Below are 18,937 nucleotides of genomic sequence, written 5' to 3'. Positions count from 1 at the left end.
CCTTTTCTTGTATTTCTATAAAAACCAATGTCTACAAACACATACAAATTTTACATGCTCAGTTAATGTGTTAGAAAAAAACAAAGCTTTTATTTACAAAAGCTCTAAAAACTCACCCATTACGTTGCATATCCTCATTAAGATGAATCCTTTTACACATAAATAAGTCACCAAACTATCAGAAGTCTCACCTCAAACATAAAAATTGGAATCATCCATGGCTGTTTCTTGATTTAAGCGTCATGCCTGGTACACTGAATGCAAACATCCACTGAGACTAGGTAAGAACACGGTTGCAGTAAACCAAAATCATACATATTGCTATAAACGATAGCCTAATCACATTAGCATTCTTCTCGCAAAATCCCAACCGCAACAATACACATGCAACAGCTGAACTTTCAAGTCACGTCTAGAAATGTCAAAATCATCAAAACGGTCACCTTCAGGCTTCCGTAGATTCTACATAACCTAATTCACGCCCATGGATGTTTACACTGATGTAGGAGGCATTCCGCTAAATCGCAGAAACTGAACCAACTGAACCTCTACTTTTCATGAACACAAACACATCAACTCCAGATCACCCCTTACAGGAAAAGAAAGCAGCTAAGGGGCTGAGGTTCGCTGTTCTCCGCCACATCTGACAGTCAACAAATGATAAGAGGCTGAGCCCATGCACAACTAGACACAAGTCACTCAAGCCTTTAGAAAAGCTTGGGATACTGTTCAACACAGCATTTATTTGAACACCTGCGGCACGTGCAGCAGTGCTTCTGTAGGCAACACAGAATTTTAAAGTGACAAACAAAAACGAGTCAGAGAAAACAAAACGCACAAAAACACTTTGCGCTTTGTTCAACAATCCACAATGCAAGTAAAAAGGATTCCACTGATATTAGGTTGGCGGGATAAGATAGATTATTTCTATGCATTATTTCTTCAATGAATAAAAGGCTTTGAGCTCCTCTTCTTACTAAAACCCTACAAAACCCTTATGTCAACTTTTTCTTAAAAATGAAAATGGGCTACAGCCTAAAAAAAAAAAGATCAAAATGTTCTTAATAATGGCAGTTAGGAATCACTTGTCTCACCATACCATACTGTACTGTACTGTACTGTACTGTAAAGCTGGTGCTCACCCTTAGTAAACAGTAAAATGGTGTTGCACCAGCCTGTCTGTGTTTCTGTAGATGTGTGTGTGTGTGTGTGTGTTTCTGTAGATGTATGAATGGAAGACATGTCCATAAAATAGTCTATCAAAATAAGAGAACATGGCCATAATCCTATTATCAGGGAATAACACAACAACATAACAAAACAGTGTTACTCAGCTATCCAATGATTGACACAAAACAAACTAAATGCAATAAATTAGACTCTAGAGAAGAAAACAAAATGTAGCTGATATTAAGGCTGAGATCTGTTGGGGGACAACATGAATTAGATCAAGTACTCTAGTCACACCTTTGCTCTTCAAAGAATGGATTGAAACAAATGTTGTGAAAGAGAAGGCAACAAAGGGAAATCATTTCTTGTAGCTTTTCATTCGAGTCTGACGAGAGCTTTTAAAGTGCAAAATACTTACTTTTAAGAAAAATGTAACTAACAAAAATACAAACAGATGTTTATATGATGCCCTGCGTGTGAAGTTCAAAACAAACCCATAAGCAATTTCAAGGAGCTTTCATAGAAAATAACATGAAATGCTTGATCGTGGTGTTCCAGACAGTGTTTGGAGTGGGGTGGAGCCGGCACTAACTTCTCCGTGTCAATTCGTTTGTCGACCAACCTTGGAAATACAAGATTCCGGGGAAAAAGCCTTTGCCATACTACGGAACATTATACTGCCTTCAAACGGTGGAGATATTTCATGCTGCTGGAGGACTGGACAAGATGGAGTGAGGTGAAGTCCTGGGAGGCGGAGGGGTCAAAGGTTACATGTCATGACTGCTGCTTATTAGCCTCCTCCTCATAAGCATTGCCCGTGCCATTCTGGACATAGGATGAGCCTGAGCCCAGCCCGTAGAGGTGGCCACAGTACTTGGCATCATCTATGTTGTCCTCAAAAAACATCTGCGATACAAGAGAATGTGTACAATGGGTACTGCAGTCGTCATATGGAACCCACGCACTGCTAGTCGAGAAACCAGAAAGAGCTGGTTGAGATGTATAAAAATGAGTGTAATTAACACATCTACTACATCACCCTCTACACCAGTGGTTCTCAAACTAGGGGTCGGGACCCCAAGTAGGGTCGCCAAACGTTTTTTGGGGGTCGCGAAATGATCTTGCTGCCCTGTGCATCAACATATTAGGCTTTGACATGCTGTATCAGAAATGGTGTTTTCTACATCAGGGTGGATAATGAAAACTAATATTGTCTCAGCAAGCAGTCTCATCATTCAAGATGAAACTGAATTTAGACCTATAATATCCTGTCAAAATGTGTGGGGGTTGCGAGACTTGGCAAATGGATTTCATGGGGTCCCTGGACAAAAAGTTTGAGAACCACTACTCTACACAACCTCACTGTTTGTTTTTAGGTATGAATGCAATGCTACTAATTACTACTAAGAGTTGAAGTCAGCTTTGTAGTCCATTCACAGAATGTACCTCTCTCATTTTGAAGAAAGCCATTCCGGTCAGAAGTGAATCTGATCCTGCCTGATGCTGGGGGCCAATTCTCTCCAGCTGAAGCTGCTCTGCCACCTCCTGAAGGCCTCCCTGTCAATGAAATTCACAGCTGCCAATCAAATTCACAGCTGCCAATCAAACTCACAGTTGCAATAAATGGCATTGCATCAAAACACTATTAACCATCAGCAAAAGTTGCACCTGCAGTATTTTTTTAAACAGTGGCTTCCAGACACATATTGTTACACACGGAAAGGGTTATTGATAATAATATAGATAAATTAGTCACAGTTGTGATGAAGATAATTAAATCAAACAGTTTCATGCCTTAAGATTTTTGCAGCTCTTCATGAGGTATTTCACATCATAGATGCTAGGGAAGAAAAGACGAAGAATCTCAAAGAAATCAGCTTCTTCCTCTGGCAGGTTGGAGTTGGACAGTATTTTGATGAGGTAACCAAAGTCATAACCACTGCAAAACAGACAAGGGCAAAATCAAAACATCACCTCACAAAACCTCAAACCTCAAAAGTATATTCACATGTCGTAGTACACTACATTCCAGATGTACTTTTTTAAAGGGAACAGTTTAGTTTTCAGTGTAACTAACAAAAAATAAACCTGCACATCATTGTTAAGCAAATAAATAATACATTTCCAAACAAAAACAAAGTAGAACTAGACTATGATGATGAACTGATGAACTGATGAACTGATTGAACTGTTGAAGATGATTGCAACGTGTTTTTTAAGTGCTGAACTGACTGCAAGACCACTGAGAGCAAAGCTTGAAAGAACATTTGTGAAATGTTTGCTACCTCCTTGTAGGAACTAGGTCTATTTTGAGTCTTCAGGGAGGGGGGCTGACCTGTGGAATGACAGCCACTTCACGCCCTCACACAGCACCACGCCAGATGTCATGAGCAGCTCAGCAAAGTACAGGGTCTCAATACCCTCCTCCTCGTGCTTGTTAAACTGGATACCAGATGAAGTCAAAAGTTCTATGGAGTCCTGTGCATACATATCTTCTCTGCAAGAATGACACAAAGCACCTAGGCACTTAGCACCACTTCCATGAAACTTTTAAGCATGTCTGTGATTAATTATCACTGATACTGCTCTTAAATGCAGAAAAGATCATACTCTACTAGAGTATGTTGACATAAAATACCATTCAATCTGAACCCATGAGCAGAGTGCAAGTGTGCACACTTGCTAGACATAGCTAACTGTGAATTGAAACCTTGACTTTTGGAGTGTGTTGCATAAAAAACGGGTACTTACGTGAGGTTGAACTTGAAGTTGAATTGCCATGTTGATGTTCCAGGTGGGTATTCACCCTGCTCATTCATGAAAGTCAAACCCAACTGGATTATCTTCAGCAAGTCAACATTACAACGCAGTAGCTGATACTGGTAGTCTGCATTGCTTCGGAATTCTCCGATGGGTCTGGCCACAACACCAGGGAACTCTGTATCCTTCAGAAACACACAGAAAAACAAACGTTTGTCTCAGTTCAACAAACCTACACTCAGCACTTAAACAGGGAAAAGGGACTCCATCAACGAACCATAGCGACATAGTTGTATTTACGGATGACCTGCCGGATCCTCTTCAGCTCTTCATCCAGATTGTACGCCCAAACCTCGCATATTCTTTGGCTATGATCCACAGTAGCTGCAGGCATAATGCAACTTAGATGCCTGGCATCAGAGGCCGAGCGCTAACCTTTGAGGAACCCTTCATGGGACTGCTGCCCTGATCCTCCCTAAAGGGACAGAGGACCCATGTCAACACAGACCTTCAAACGTGATTCCAGAGATAGCATCTTAAGTGATCCCTAGTGTTGGCGTGGCAACACCAGATGACAAGAGAACAGCATCTGGAGACTACTCATCTACCACTATATTGAATCATAAGAAAAGTAAATAAAAGCAAACAAGTCTGGTTTCCCTCCATAAATTCACAAATAACCTGGCAAGGGCACCGTTGGTTAAAACTGTCTTCACAAGGTGCAGGGTTGGTTTACAAACACAATTGTGTAAACAGATTCTCCCATGGTTGTGTCCACACATGTAGTTTAATGTGCATGAATAGTTATTTACATCTAGGCCCATGAGACTGGTTCCTGACAGAACATGGCAAGATGACGCAATTCACCAGGGCACCTTCTTAATGGTTTCTGTATTAATAAGTACATTTTCTTGACAGAAATGAACGTCTGTGGAACACTACCCTCAGTCCAATTCAATAATTGTCAAGAAATCAAATCATGGATACTTCATTGCAGATCCAGCTTAAAGAAAGAGAGTGGCAACATCTGGTTTTCCAGGATAGCAGAGGTTTGCTGGTGTGTTACTGGTGTACGCCAGAGACATTCAGCAATTTTGGTTTTATGCTAGGACATCATCTCTGACCAGTATGACCTTGCATGCAATCTGTGTGCAACACAGCAGACACAAACATCCCCAGTCAATGCTTACCTTTCACTAGCTTAGATCAGTATGTTGTATAGACCCAATGAGGGTCAAAACACATCACGTAGCCTACTGTCCAACAGTGCTGTTCTATTATGGTATAACAAATACTGCCTACCAAATGCTGATCATACAGACAAACCAGCTAATGCTGTTGCTTTTGTCATCAGGTTAGTGCATCAAACTCAGTGTCTTAACCAGAGAAGAGTGCAAACAATTCTTGTACACTTACTTGAGACGCTTTGACGTAGACTTTGCGCTATAGAAAGAGGAAAACCTAAACATACCCTAGCTACCAAACGTTAGGTATTGTCTCAAAAAAAAAAGTGATTTCAGCGTCACGTCACTGCTTGGCTTTCTAGAGCGTAACATGCTAGCAGCGTGAAACAACATCAGTGGTATATTTCATTGTTTATCGTTTGAACAGAGCCACACTGTTTGTAACAAGAAATGGAAATAATGTTTTGTCCTAGGACAGGCTGCATTCGACACAACTGGGCTAGCTAGCCAGGTTATAGTGTAAAGTTAACGCAGACAGCTAACGTTGGTCAGACATCGGTCACATTTGTTGAGGTCAGTGGTTGTTTGCAGATAATGTCAGTTTGTAAAATGCAGGCCATGCACTGTTGTTACTTGGTCTCGCCTATTACTGACCCAGCAAGAATGCAAACTTTATTTGAGAAAATCACTTGCTGGTAAGGGCTAAGTAGCTAATTGGCTAGCTAGCCATGAATTCGTCCTGTCCTGAGGCAAATTTTATTTTGGCCAGCCAGGCAGAACTTACCTTTTCTCAAACAAGGCACTGCACGTTACACCTAAATTAACTCTGCAATAAACGATTATTCTAATATTTTATCATTGGGGCCGTCTTCCTAACTTTCAAATAGTTTTATTTGGCTATAATAACCACACACAGACGCCACCCCTGAGCCCTTACTGCGCAAGTCAATGACGTTACGACAAGAGTAACCTTTGAACCATTTCTACGTAAGAACATACTGGAAACAACAACAAGAGAAAGAAATGTGATGATTTGCAAAAAGATATTATAAATATTTGTTTTAAAGCACGGGCGTAGAATATTTGAATTAATATGAAGTAAGTATGAATGCAATGCCTAATTAAAATAAAATGTATGGACACATGTGTACAGCTATTGTTGGTATACTTTAGAGGTCAAGTTGCATGGCTGTTGTAATGTCAGTTGATCTTGGCATAATTTCTGTTATATCTTTAGCAAGGAGAAAAGTAGAATATGACTTATATCCTGAAGAGGAGAATGGGCTGAACCATACAGTGCCATGCAAAAGTTTGGGCACCCCTGGTCAAAATGTATGTTACTGTGAGTAGAAGATAAACTGATCCCAAAACAGGCATACAGGTAAAGATTCTAAACACACCAATCCACAATGGACTGCATCAAGAGGCGCAAGCTGAAGGTTTTGCCATAGCCCTCACAGTCCCCTGGCCTATATATCATCAACAATCTGGGGTTAGACCTCAAAAGAGCAGTGCATGTAAGACGGCCCAAGAATCTCACACAACTAGAACCCTTTTGGAAGGAATAATTGGCCCAAACAAGAATTGAAAGACTCTTAGCAGGCTACAAAAAATATTTAAAAGCTGCCAAAGGGTCTGTTTCTAAGTACTGACCATACAGGGTGCCCAAACGTGTGCTTCTGGACCTTTTCCTTTTTTTGTTATTTTGAAACTGTAAAAGATGGAAATTATGTCATGTTGCTTACAATATTAAAGAAATGTGTCATCTTTAACAATATGCCTTTTCGAAATCAGGTCATCTTTTTCTTGCTTAGCTATTCACAGCAACAACAAATTTGAACTGGGGTGCCCAAACTTTTTGCATGCCACTGCACGTTACCAGCCAAAGATCCCTTGGTGGCACTAGACTAGGTAAAATCTGATCTATTTCAGGTGGTGCTTAAAATAAACTATTAGATGAAAAAAATAAACTCACAGTAAGAATTCGTTACAACATACTCGATTCACAGAATCTTGTTGGCATATAATTTAATTGTGGAACATGCACTGGTGAGTGTGCAGAACCATTTACATGAGGAACCTTCAATTCGGACCTACACAGTTCACATTGATATGATTACTATACCCTGAAATACAATTAAGCAATTAAAGTGGCCTATTACAGTGCTGGCCATTCAAAAATGATTGCAGAAATTCGCCACCCCCACTCCATCCTTAGCCATTCATTCAATATGGATTTAGGCAACAGAGTAGATCGCTTCAACCAGGTCTGGGTTCTTGATGATATCCTCACTTGGTAGTGACTCGCTGCCACTGGACAGTCGGCAGTTTAGGTCAGCCACCCCTGACTCCTGGTCACTGTTGGCAAACAGGTCCAGATCTGACCCCTTGCCAGTGTCCCTGGGCCGGACCAACGGCGCGCCATCTGACCCCCTCTGCTGACCAAAGCTAATGAGGGGAAATGAACGTATGCTGCCGCACAAGAGGTCTAGGTCTGCGTCCGACTGAGCCCAGATGTCTGTGCTGGTCACGATGGAATTCCTCTTGTAAGTGGCTGTCCCTCGCTGCCTCTCCAACGTGGCTATTTTCTACAAAGGAGAAGTGACAAGAATGAAGGACATATTGTATGACCAAACATATCATACTGGCCAAATAAATACACGGAGTTGCTGGTGGGAAGCTTCAACCTTTTGATGGAGAATCAGCTCTTCCTCCAGTTGTTGGTTTTCCTCTTTGATGGCCATCAAGCAGTCAAGCACAGACTGGCGTGGGTGGACTCCCTTATCAAAGCGATTGTACAGGCCCCTCCAGAATCTACAGGAATCATCCAAACAGGAACAAACTATATAACTATATAGTTATATATAGTAAATATATAGTATGTGACTATATTAAATATCAGGTTGCATCTAGCAATGTGTCCTTGTTCTGTATAAACAGTCAGACACAAAACACAGGAACTTTTGACCAAGTAGGACAGTGCATGTTTGTACATACTTGAAGCTGTAGAGGGCAGTATTTGGCCACAGAACTCCCTGAGACTGGCAGTGGTCAGGCTTATAGAAGGGATTCATGAACTCTGACTTGTTCTCCCAGAAGTGAGGCCAAATGGAATGAGTCTGTTCCTGAATTCTACACAAACAAAAATACAACACAAAATTGAAAAACAGTAAAAAAAGAGTTGCTTGCTATTAAAGAGCATGATATTAGTCAGGCCTAGGGTGATTCACATTTAACATATTTCCCTGAGGGTTTTCTTTACATGAGGCTCCATTTACAGGACAATATTTCTAACCTGCTGGATAAATAACCTCTGACAATTACTCAGCAGTGTTACAAGACAAACAAACCACGGTTTAAAAAAAATAAATGTATCATGTAAACGTTTTCTCTGACCTCACTTTAGGATGAAATGAGAGTTATGGAAACACTTTATCAGACAAAAGACACCACCACCATCACTCGACAATGTTTGTGTATTTCACCTTTCGTCTCTTCTCTCCTTCTGGCTGTTGCAGATGAAGTTGCCATAGTGACAGGCATAGATGTGATGATGGAGAGAGATGAGGAACCTCTCGTTGTACTCAAAGGCACTGGGGAACTGCTCCATCAGCTGCCAGACCACCTCCAGGAACTGGTCAACGACTGGTGCCACTTCTTTGGGATCCCCATGGATGTGACTACATCTATATTGACAGGGAAATAGTCCGACTCACAGTAGGGTTGATATTTGTATTCTTTAGTCCATGCCTTGACAATAGTGTCATAATGTTAACAGGGTTATTGTGCATCTGGTTTGTAATGTCAGGGTGAGAAAAACTAGATATGGACTGATGATGGTCAGTTTACCAAATCCTTTGCAATGCACTGATGTTTGAATGGGACCCTTTTCCAAGCAATGCCCTCTTTTTCTTCTAAATGTTGAGTGCTTTTTTCATGAGGGAGATTTGGGCTTATGCACTTACTAATACTCACTTAACCCACATTTGTCACCACTACCTGTTATTAGCTCATTTGACCACTAGTGGTTAAATACTCACTTGTGGTCAAATACTCACTAGTGGTCAACTACTCACAAGTGGTCAAATAGCTGGTAACTAATTCTAATATGGTGTGATCACTGCAGAGATGTCCTGCAACCTAAATAAAAGAGACCTGATGTGGGCTTCACTGGAATTAAACCACGTAAGGGTTTGCCTGAAGGTGGCCCAGTACCACCTCTTCCGTATGGTCTCAGAGAGGTGGCTTTGGTCCTGAGTGTGCCAATGGGGTGTAACTCTCCCAAATGAAGTGCACCAAAGGAGTAATGGCATTAAAATGAGATTCAAATGAATATGTAAATGCTCCTTAGGAATGGGATTAAAGTGAAAGTGATCTAAACCACACCACTCTAAGATACAAATGCTGAAACATCCCATACACTCCCAACAATCGTCTCATACCAGTCTTTTGGTCAATCGTGCCGTATCAGCTTTTTTGGGTATAATGCGTATAACACAAACTGAGAAGCTGTGTGCTCACCTGTGGGAAAATTTGTGTCCAAATGAGACCCAGTCCTTTTCAATCAGCACCTGAACCCCAAAAAAATCAGGTCACCTCAGGTACATTTTAATACAGGCTGGGTGAATGGGGTCTTTTTAAATGAAACCCAAATTCCTTTGACATTGAAGGACAGGAAATGTAATACTCCTAGAGCCAGAATTCCGAGACAGTCCTAATCTGTACCGTGAGGTACCTTAAACTATTTCACCTCATTTGTACTTCACTGTTCTGGGAAGCCAAGAAATGATTCTAAAAAGTGGGTCTTGCTCGAGCAATAATGCTCTCCAGTGAAGATGCCTCTTGGCAACGGTCCAGCCAGACAGACTAAATCCTTATGATCAAAGCAGCAAGCCCCAGAAGAACAGCAAGGAGCCACTTATGTTATATTTCAGGCCACCACTGTCAATTACACTTTAATTAATCGTTAATTGGACAGTTTGTCTAAATTATGTGTTTTTACTAAATAGAGGAAGCCACCACTAAAACTCAGAGTTTGTGGCATGTGCTTATATAACAGTTTAGCGCTACTTTTTCAGACACCTGTTGCAAGGTTAAGAGCTCAGGAAATCAAAGTCAATGGATTACCGACGGAGGCTCAATTTGAGCACAGCCCGCCGGGGAACATCAAAGTGTTTAAGGGGGGCGCAGAGATTTACAGAACATTGAGCTTTATGAGTCCGTTATCTTAGGAGAAGCTGCTGTGGGTCTGATGATGTTCTCCTGTAACTCCTAGCATGAGCGTTTTAAGACACCACAGGTTTAAAGATGAGCGTTTTAAGACACCACAGGTTTAAATATGAGCGTTTTAAGACACCACAGGTTTAAAGGGTATTTTCACACTCACACTTTTCACACTTCACATCCAGGGGTGACTGCAGGGCTAACAGAGTTAGCATATTAGAGTTTACCCAGCATGAGCTCATTTACAGCCATGTGAACTCAAACCAGAACAACCACAGTAGACTCACCCAGTATCAGGATCCGTCGGCCCAAACCACATGAAATGTAACAGTGTGAAAATGCCTATCCTGTTGGCTACATTTCCCACCATCTCTACGTAGGCTTTCCACCAAGCTAGCAAACTATGGCTCTCAGAGATTAACATCACAACCATAATATCTCACATAACATGAGCTTTACTATACTTATACTATATACAGTAGCTATACTTTGAGTATTTGTTAACAGCATTGTTACACAGGAAATACAGAAGGAGCAACAGCCAATGATACCATGAATCCTCTCAAGGTCCTGTAGTAGGGGTCTAGAAGGACACTGGACACGGAGCACACTTGAGCTGTCCTGTCCCAACCGTCTGAACAGTGGACCAGGACACTTACACCTTTCACTGACACGGCCTGAAACACACACACACACACACACACACACACACACACACACACACACACACACACACACACACACACACACACACACACACACACACACAAACACACACACACACACACACACACACACACACACACACACAAACACACACACACACACACACACACACACACACACACACACACACACACACACACACACACACACACACACACACACAAACATGCACACACACAAACATGCACACACACAAATAAGCAGCACATTGATGTTTTAAGCCATCTAAAATGATAGTTTTATAATGCTACTAGTAAACAAATAGAGTTTAGTCTTACCTTGGCTATGAATACACCAGCAAGCAGGATAGCTCTAATGTGTTTCAACCACCCAGAATTCTCAAGGCCCATGAGAAAATCCGTCATGGAAGGAGACTGAAGCTCAGACACTGTGGAACAAATCACCTCACCTCAAAAGTAATATAGGGTACAGCCCTAGGTGACATTATTGTTGAAAAATCATCTACATCTCTACAAAAAAATAGAAAGTCTGAGGAAGGGAGAAAGACTGATTGCTCGAATATTTGGATGACATGAGTATGTGGAAATTCTACCATTTTCCTTAAATCAACATTTTCTTTGGGCCTAAAATTTGACGTGTATATAAATATATAAAAAAATCTACACATATTTGGTGTACCCAATCTTTTTTTTACCATTGAAAAAGTAATTTGTCCCTGAAAGAGGGCAAACCACATACAATTGTGATAGCGTAGTCTGTCTAACAAGTCTGTGAAAGTGAATGTCGGTGACTACTACAGATACTGCACGGTGATACCTGTCTTCATGAGCGTGCTTGCTGGCAGCGGTCAAGCTTACAGGTGAACGGGTTCATTCAACCCTGGCTTTCTGAGCATTTTAGCTGCGGTTAATTTCTCAGAGCCTATTGTTCCTGGAAGAGCGGGGGGGAATAGGGCCCCATATGAAATGAGAGAATGCCACTGCCATTTTGTCTCTGCGGGATCAGAACTCCCCAGTGCCGATCTGGGGCAAGAAGTTATCACAGCTACAGCCACTATTATTTTTTCAAATGTTCAATCACGTCCTTCTCACGCCCTCCGACTCCCTTTAGCAGGAAAGGGTACTGAAATGTCCTCTCTAAGAAACAAAAATAGTCCAGAAATGAGAGCCAGATGGATTCAAAGTCTCCCCCAACTGTACCCCCCTGGTTTTTACCAAGAAATGCTCCTATGGTACAAATGCACTCCTGGTTGTGGAGAGTACAGTGTAATGAATGAAAGCCATAGGTGGTCCGCTGTCACGGTATCCTGATCTTACAACAAAGAGGATTATGGGAATTCTTTAGAGGGATTGCAAGAAAACTACCATAAACTGGATTGGACTAGTCCAGAAAAATATGCAAGCTTTGCCATGCACTATCTGCCACAGACTATTCTGAGAGCTCTTTTTACAATATGTGATAATGACACACTATTAGTCACTGGATAATGCACAAAGAAGAAACACATCAGTTTAAATAACTGGAAATGTGTGAAATGTGAAAAAACCTTCCAGCAGCTTTTGCTGACTGTTCCTCATCACATGGATGTTCTCGATGCCCATGAACTGAAACCTGATGTTCGCATAGTTGTCCTCATTCTCGTAGCCTTTTCCTGCAGCCCGATTTGCCATCGCATTCAACTGGAAATACAGTGTTGAATTATTAATTCAGCTATTTGTGCACATTTTCACATATTAATGCAGCCCCCACATGACACGCACTTCACTTTGAAACCTGCCACTAATATGTTTCATGCGAGTTCAAACCGCTCCAAAAAAAAAAAGAAAAAAGGGGGAAAACTTTAAATACATGTTTTCCTTTACATACTATTTTCATTCATGTGGAAATGTTATTTCCAATTGCAGGTGTGGGGAGAGGGCATATTAAATTGCACAAGAGAAAAGGTGCCACTGGTTCTTGAGATTTCTTCCATGGCTAAGGGAGATTACCTTTGGTCTGGTGTCTACAACGTACATGAACTGGCTGCCGGGGTTGGACTTCATGATGGCCTCCAGTAGCTGCTCGTCCTCCAGGCAACGGGCACTGAAGCCGGAGAGAGGCTGACTACTGCGGCAGATGGCAGCCTGGCGAGGGGTTCAAAACATTACTATTAGTGTGTTTGTGAGGGGTTCAAAACATTACTATTAGTGTGTTTGTGAGAGGTTAAAAACATTACTATTAGTGTGTTTGTGAGGGGTTCAAAACATTACTATTAGTGTGTTTGTGAGGGGTTCAAAACATTACTATTAGTGTGTTTGTGAGGGGTTAAAAACATTACTATTAGTGTGTTTGTGAGGGGTTAAAAACATTACTATTAGTGTATTTGTGAGGGGTTCAAAACATTACTATTAGTGTGTTTGTTACACCTCATGGTCATGCATATTGTATCATTAACCTCCTAATGTTAAGTATAAAAAACTTCTTAAATGGCACTACATTTGGTTACCAATATATTCATCTCTTTGGAAAAATCTGGAATGTAAAAACCTAGCCAAAACAAAAAAAAAGAAAACTAAACACGTTTTATTCCCATTAAGGACCCCCCCACCAGTCAGTTCGTAAATAAAGAATTCTCCTAACATACTTCTGAACACACTGTGTCTTTGCAAAGTGCTCTTCGCTTCATGGGAATCTGACCTTGGCCTCGTATAACAAAGTATCCCGAGTGTCTGATATGACAAAAAAAATCTGGATAGCATATATGCGTAAGGCATTTAGTACAGGCAGAGACTGAAGTGGGTCACCCCGCCCAGGGTTGTTTGAAGGGTCAAAGGCATATATTCAGCATCTACTGGCCTGTGTCAGAGAGCTGGAGAGGAAACACTGGAGGACTGAGGGGGGGGGGCGAGGGGCTCAACTTGTGAAGGGGAGACCGTGCCAGAGCCCATCCCACGCAGATGCCCCAAGGAGCTTGACCTCTGACCTCTGAACCCCCTGACCCCGCATTCACTGAGTCCAGTGCAATAAGTCAACTCGTACTGAAGCCCAGTGCATTATGCTTTGGTCAATCTGGCCACTGGGAATGAAAGTGCATGGTGGCCAAAATGATTTTGACATATCGTGCACAAATAAAGCCCAGGAGAGTGTTTAAATTAGGACCCTTGCTCAGCATTACATGCAGTAGAGAGGACTTCATTTCATTGTAGCATTCATGTAGCATGCTATACATGCATTAAAGAGACACTGTTTGTACACTGACTCTTTTCCTTATCAAGCTTGAACTCCAGAAGTTGAAATACCATCATGTAAAATGTGTACGGAGACTCCCCAGTCAACGCCTGCTTGACCAATCCTTTTAGTTAAGGAATTTAGTTATCATTTCCAATTCCTCAGAAGGACTGAAATAATCTCTTCGGACTTGTCAGATTTTCCAAATACTCGGGAAGTCCCTGTAAGGAGGGCCACTGTGGACACTGCGTGTCAACTCACATGGGTTTCTTTGCAGTAGTAGGACAGCGTGGGAAAACGACCTCTGCTTCGAAACTTTGAGCTCCCAACGATGACTGGAAGAGTGGCTGATTTGGGCACATAAAGGTCGCTTGGATAGGTTTCACACACCTGAAAATAAAAGCAAAATGAGCTTCAACTAAAGCATTAGGGTCAACCCATGTGCACACATCTGTTCATGTGGATGAGATCTAGAATCTATATGTCCAAGTTGGACCAGTTGCATATAATAGTAAATTACATATAATCATGACCTCTTCAGTATTCTTGATCTGCATGATTGATTGTAACCTTGCAATAACTTGTTTGGCAAGACTGCTAGATAAGGTGACTACTTAAATGGGATATGTACAGTATTACCTTACAAAGGTTATGCTAATTATTCTAATTTAGGCATTAGTCGTATTTAGGCAAACATTTACTAACTCTGTAATCATGGTTGGTGGAGGTGGTGTGCCATTGCTGATTAGAAATTCCCATTCGATGGTAATCAGTTTTCACATCTATGAGGTTCCACCTGCCAGTGCTCTCATCTTTGTCCGACTTGGGGTTGTAGGAGAAACAGTAGAGGTCTTCATATCGCTCTGTTCGACGAGAACATTCACAGAACGAATTACATTGCTGGATGTGGATATGTCACCAAGAATTGAGGAAAACTCAGCAGCATGCACACAGCTACATTCAAGTCAAGGTCTGTGATGGAGATCATTTCCAAACACTGTTAATGACTTAAGAATATAATAATCAAGTGCCTTGTATTATTAATTACCTTATATGAATCATGTGCTTATGAAATGGCTTTTCTGTGTGCGTGTGTAACTTAGAATATTAGGTGCCACTTAGTCTGCATATGTACAAGAGCATGTTTAGACCAGAGGTGATAAGAAGGGTCGAACTGTGCTTCTTCCGACCTTGCAAAACTTCCATCCTTGCCTCGGACGTCAGAAATCCACCACGTGGTTTTCCCTGCTGAACGCTAAACTTCTGTCTATATAAACCTTGTGCGATGTGTTTAATATTGCTTCACTTTCAGCCTTGTGCTGGGAGTGAGCCCGATTGCAATTGTTGTTATTTGTCTAATAAATATACTTATATGCAGCTCCGGAGTCCTGAGGTAACTAGGGTGAATTTTCACCTATCAGTCTGTTTCTCATGTTTAGACTGACCAACACTGAAAAACAAATATTTGTAACCAGACAGGAGGTCACCTGGACGAGAGAGGCGCAGGACGGACATGTGCACTTCATGGCAGTCGGTCTCTTGGGGGATGATGAGCTGAAGGACCTGAAAGTTCTTGCAGTGAACTCGCAGGGGGTACCCAGTGTCTGTAGGGGGCTGCCTCTCAACCAGACACACTAAACTGTGCAGGATCTACCAATGAAAAGCAGACGGCAGAAGAGGTCCAATCAACACAGAGTCTTCAAATGATAATTCATGTTTGAGTGCTCACAAATGCTTACTAAGTAAATGGTATGACTGTCAAATTTGAAAATAAACCTTCTGGTGTTTTGGTGATATATGTAAACTTGTCTCTCGCTTCCTAGAAATACCCTCTATGAACAGCACAGAGGATAAAGAACATTTTGTACATTCTATTACATTCTGTTTCTCACCCATGTTTCTTTAGGAACACCAGATGCATTCTCAGTAAAAACGCTGTGTGTCTCTGTCAGGTGCAATGTACCAGATAAGGGTTTCCTGCAGAATGCTTTGTCCACCAGGAAAACATTATAGACCTGAAATACAAAACAACATGACATTAAGTAGCTATAGTAATTGGAATGTATTGTCTGTGTGGAGAATTTCTAACTTTCTGCATTATGATTGGATACAGTGTACTTTAATCTTACGATTAAGATGGCCCCTTTCAATTTATGCTGTAGTTGTCTGATCGAATAACCAGCAGCAATATCTGTGTTAGAATAGGGCATAGGGCATATGTATGGAGTAGATGAGATGACTCGAGTTGCCAAAGGCCACAGTAGCATATTGCTAACTGCTGACAGACTTGTAAAATAAATGTATGAGTATGAGACGTCTAGTTCTAAATATGAATTGCTGATTGCAGAGTACGTCCCTAGAGAACATTATTGTCCTAATCTATTTCATGACAACTATCAGACTGTAAAGCTAACTAGCTTAAATATTTCAAAAGCCACTTGAAGATATTTGAACAGTTCAAAACAGAAAAATATCTGCGCAGGGGGAGGGGGTGTGGTGGCGGCGGTTAGTGACATACCCTGACAATTTCACAGTTTTAAGTGTTGTAGGCTGAATATCTGCGCAGGGGGAGGGGGTGTGGCGGCGGTTACAAACATGGGGTACGGGAATGTAAAATGTTTGGGAACCACTGCCTTACGCCACTGACTAGGGCCCGTCATAATAGCCTGCACCTGGGCCCGTCGTAACTACGTTACGCCACTGAACAGTGGGCTTGGCTCAGAATGGGTAATGGCGGATGGCTACCCCATTTATACCTATTCCATCAGAAAAAATACATAATGTCACAGATAACTGAAAAGAAAGTTGAATAGACCTTTGTATGGACAAAGGATGTGAAAGCTCATCTCTTTACTAAGTCAGAATGTATGATTTACTTTTTCAATTTAGCTTTGCACCACATAGATCCCACTATTTGTGACTTTAGCTGATCCAGTCATTCTCATTAGAGGCTGGATCATCGCTCATTACTTAAGTCCCTAGCCCAACTAACATTTCCAAACCACTAGTATATAAACACACTGGACATGTAGGTTTGGCAGAGCCAGTCCAGGATTTGACTTCCAGATTTCAGCAAAGTGTCAGGTGACAGTTTTTGTGATGTAATTCTAGGGAAACAGTGGATACACAATATTTCCCACTACCAACACTTGTTATAAACTACATGAAAGACATCTTCATCAATAGGCAATTGGCAAAAATACATAGAAATGGCCTACCATGCCAAAATAAGGAACAATTAAGAAAAAGAAGCAGGTAAATCATTGTATTTCAAGAACGCTCCTTAACAGAGAGATGACTTATTAATACATCATTAATACAATCATAGCTTATAATTGTGTTAAGGACCATTCCTGCTTGAAAATGAATCTTGGTTTTGAAAGGTCTCCTAGATAATAATTTAGTTGCACTCCTCAAACTTCTTGCAGGAGTATCCTGAAAAGGCCTTCAAAAAAAGTGTCATCATGTCTCCTGCCCTCTCTCCTCAGTTGGTAGGCTATATGAGATTAAAATCTATGGTATATGTATAAAATAACTTTTGCTCCTCCACTAACGACACATTACCTGGTCATCGTAAATACATAAGTAGCCTATGCTTATTTCTGCATCCAGACATCTTATCAGGCTACATGTAAAACAATACATTATAGACCTCTATAGACTGCAGTAAATTAGTAATTGACTAATTACGCTCATAAACGCAGATTAACAACCGCTAATAAAAATATTTGTACTGGAAAAAACGTCAAATACTATAATTGCGCAAAATCAACCTAACAAGCCAAGCCGGAACCAATACCGCCACTTTTTGGCACAATAAGCCATTATACATGCTAATGTCATATAGCCTATAATCATTCAGAATTGAACTGGTAACTAGAGATAGACTGAGGCCTTGTTAAGATTTGGCTTCAATTTCCCATTCTTCGTTATATAAACAAACACAGCCGCACCACCATCGCTCCTGTCTATTGTAATTGTGCAGAGCACCCTCTATGTGCATCCCAATAAAACTGATAGGTCTTTAAAGGATAGTGCATGTACAACATAGAATATTCATTCAAGGAACTTGCATATGAAGACATTATAGGGTATGTTTGTCATTTGTAGCCTCGTTACCTTTGGCATGTGTTCCATCACTGACAATTTTTGCTGAAGGTGCAGGCTACAATACAAATTTAACTAGAAACATAAAAAAAAACGATACTGTTCAAATTAAAATATACATTTAATATAGCTTCACGCTTCTCAAAAATATTAGGAAATCAAAAATACAATGCAGTGTCTGCCTATATCAGGTGTTACGTACATGGATCCTCCCTACATCTGATGGTGATTCACCCTCAGCCTCTGGATGCTGCTAGATGAAACTCCGTGGTCCTAATGCTCGTCGGTTTTCGTGCCAGGGGAAGCATCCATTAAGAAGCCTTCATTAATGTTTTCTGCTGTCCTCAAAGTGTACCATTTTACGTTGATATAATGTACCACGAAGATAATATTGTACTTTCGGCACATATGAAACTATTAGTGTATTGTGTATATATCATACGTAACGTTATGCGTCCGCAACTATCATGATATCTCCATGCCCTGTCATGTCAGAACTTTCAGTGGGGTTTACTAAATTCCCTTAAAGCAGCAATAAGGAGTTCTGTTTCAAAACTAGCACGCTAACTACCTAAAAGGCATGCAAAAACCTTGCAAAC

General features: G+C 41.1%; 2 protein-coding genes across 6 annotated transcripts; both read right to left on the bottom strand.

Moving 5' to 3' along the window:
• Window positions 1–66: 66 nt before the first annotated feature.
• On the bottom strand, window positions 67–7,041 carry cnot7 (CCR4-NOT transcription complex, subunit 7). Of its 4 annotated transcripts, none has more exons than XM_031557967.2 (7): window positions 5,347–7,041; window positions 4,208–4,405; window positions 3,922–4,115; window positions 3,506–3,667; window positions 2,965–3,109; window positions 2,617–2,727; window positions 67–2,076 (listed from the first exon to the last, which is right to left on the bottom strand). In XM_031557967.2, exons 2-7 carry the CDS (start codon window positions 4,322–4,324, stop codon window positions 1,945–1,947), a joined length of 861 nt encoding a protein of 286 aa, XP_031413827.1. In that variant the 5' UTR covers window positions 4,325–4,405; window positions 5,347–7,041; the 3' UTR covers window positions 67–1,944. The 4 variants fall into 4 exon arrangements, with proteins under 4 accessions (XP_031413827.1, XP_042558725.1, XP_031413828.1 ...); XM_042702791.1 differs by having other exon boundaries at window positions 5,899–7,041; XM_031557968.2 differs by having other exon boundaries at window positions 1,975–2,137.
• Window positions 7,042–7,125: 84 nt separating this feature from the next.
• On the bottom strand, window positions 7,126–18,877 carry mtmr7a (myotubularin related protein 7a). Of its 2 annotated transcripts, XM_031557965.2 has the most exons (15): window positions 18,541–18,877; window positions 18,351–18,413; window positions 16,124–16,246; window positions 15,719–15,881; window positions 14,937–15,094; window positions 14,493–14,621; window positions 13,013–13,147; window positions 12,571–12,703; window positions 11,342–11,451; window positions 10,889–11,014; window positions 9,636–9,685; window positions 8,600–8,800; window positions 8,112–8,246; window positions 7,802–7,928; window positions 7,126–7,702 (listed from the first exon to the last, which is right to left on the bottom strand). In XM_031557965.2, the coding sequence occupies exons 2-15, from the start codon at window positions 18,366–18,368 to the stop codon at window positions 7,352–7,354; spliced, it is 1,959 nt and encodes a 652-aa protein (XP_031413825.1). In that variant the 5' UTR covers window positions 18,369–18,413; window positions 18,541–18,877; the 3' UTR covers window positions 7,126–7,351. The 2 variants fall into 2 exon arrangements, with proteins under 2 accessions (XP_031413825.1, XP_042558724.1); XM_042702790.1 differs by having other exon boundaries at window positions 18,351–18,876.
• Window positions 18,878–18,937: the final 60 nt, after the last annotated feature.

The sequence above is a fragment of the Clupea harengus genome, chromosome 20 (assembly GCF_900700415.2).
Source record: "Clupea harengus chromosome 20, Ch_v2.0.2, whole genome shotgun sequence".
NCBI classification, from domain to species: Eukaryota; Metazoa; Chordata; class Actinopteri; order Clupeiformes; family Clupeidae; genus Clupea; species Clupea harengus.
Note: the sequence above shows the minus strand (reverse complement) of the source record. Positions and strands in the feature narration are given on the sequence as shown.

What these genes read in the sequence shown, in the direction of transcription:
- cnot7 (XM_031557967.2), bottom strand. Translation starts at nt 4,324, where the DNA reads ATGCCTGCAGCTACTGTGGATCATAGCCAAAGAATATGCGAGGTTTGG. An exon ending in AAGTGGCTGTCATTCCACAG is followed by an intron (nt 3,110 to 3,505) that starts GTCAGCCCCCCT and finishes TCTGTTTTGCAG; the next exon opens with TGGTTATGACTTTGGTTACC. An exon ending in AGAGCTGCAAAAATCTTAAG is followed by an intron (nt 2,728 to 2,964) that starts GCATGAAACTGT and finishes TTTCATTGACAG; the next exon opens with GGAGGCCTTCAGGAGGTGGC.
- mtmr7a (XM_031557965.2), bottom strand. An exon ending in TTGTAGACACCAGACCAAAG is followed by an intron (nt 12,704 to 13,012) that starts GTAATCTCCCTT and finishes CTGTATTTCCAG; the next exon opens with TTGAATGCGATGGCAAATCG. An exon ending in CTGGTGTATTCATAGCCAAG is followed by an intron (nt 11,015 to 11,341) that starts GTAAGACTAAAC and finishes TGTGTGTTTCAG; the next exon opens with GCCGTGTCAGTGAAAGGTGT.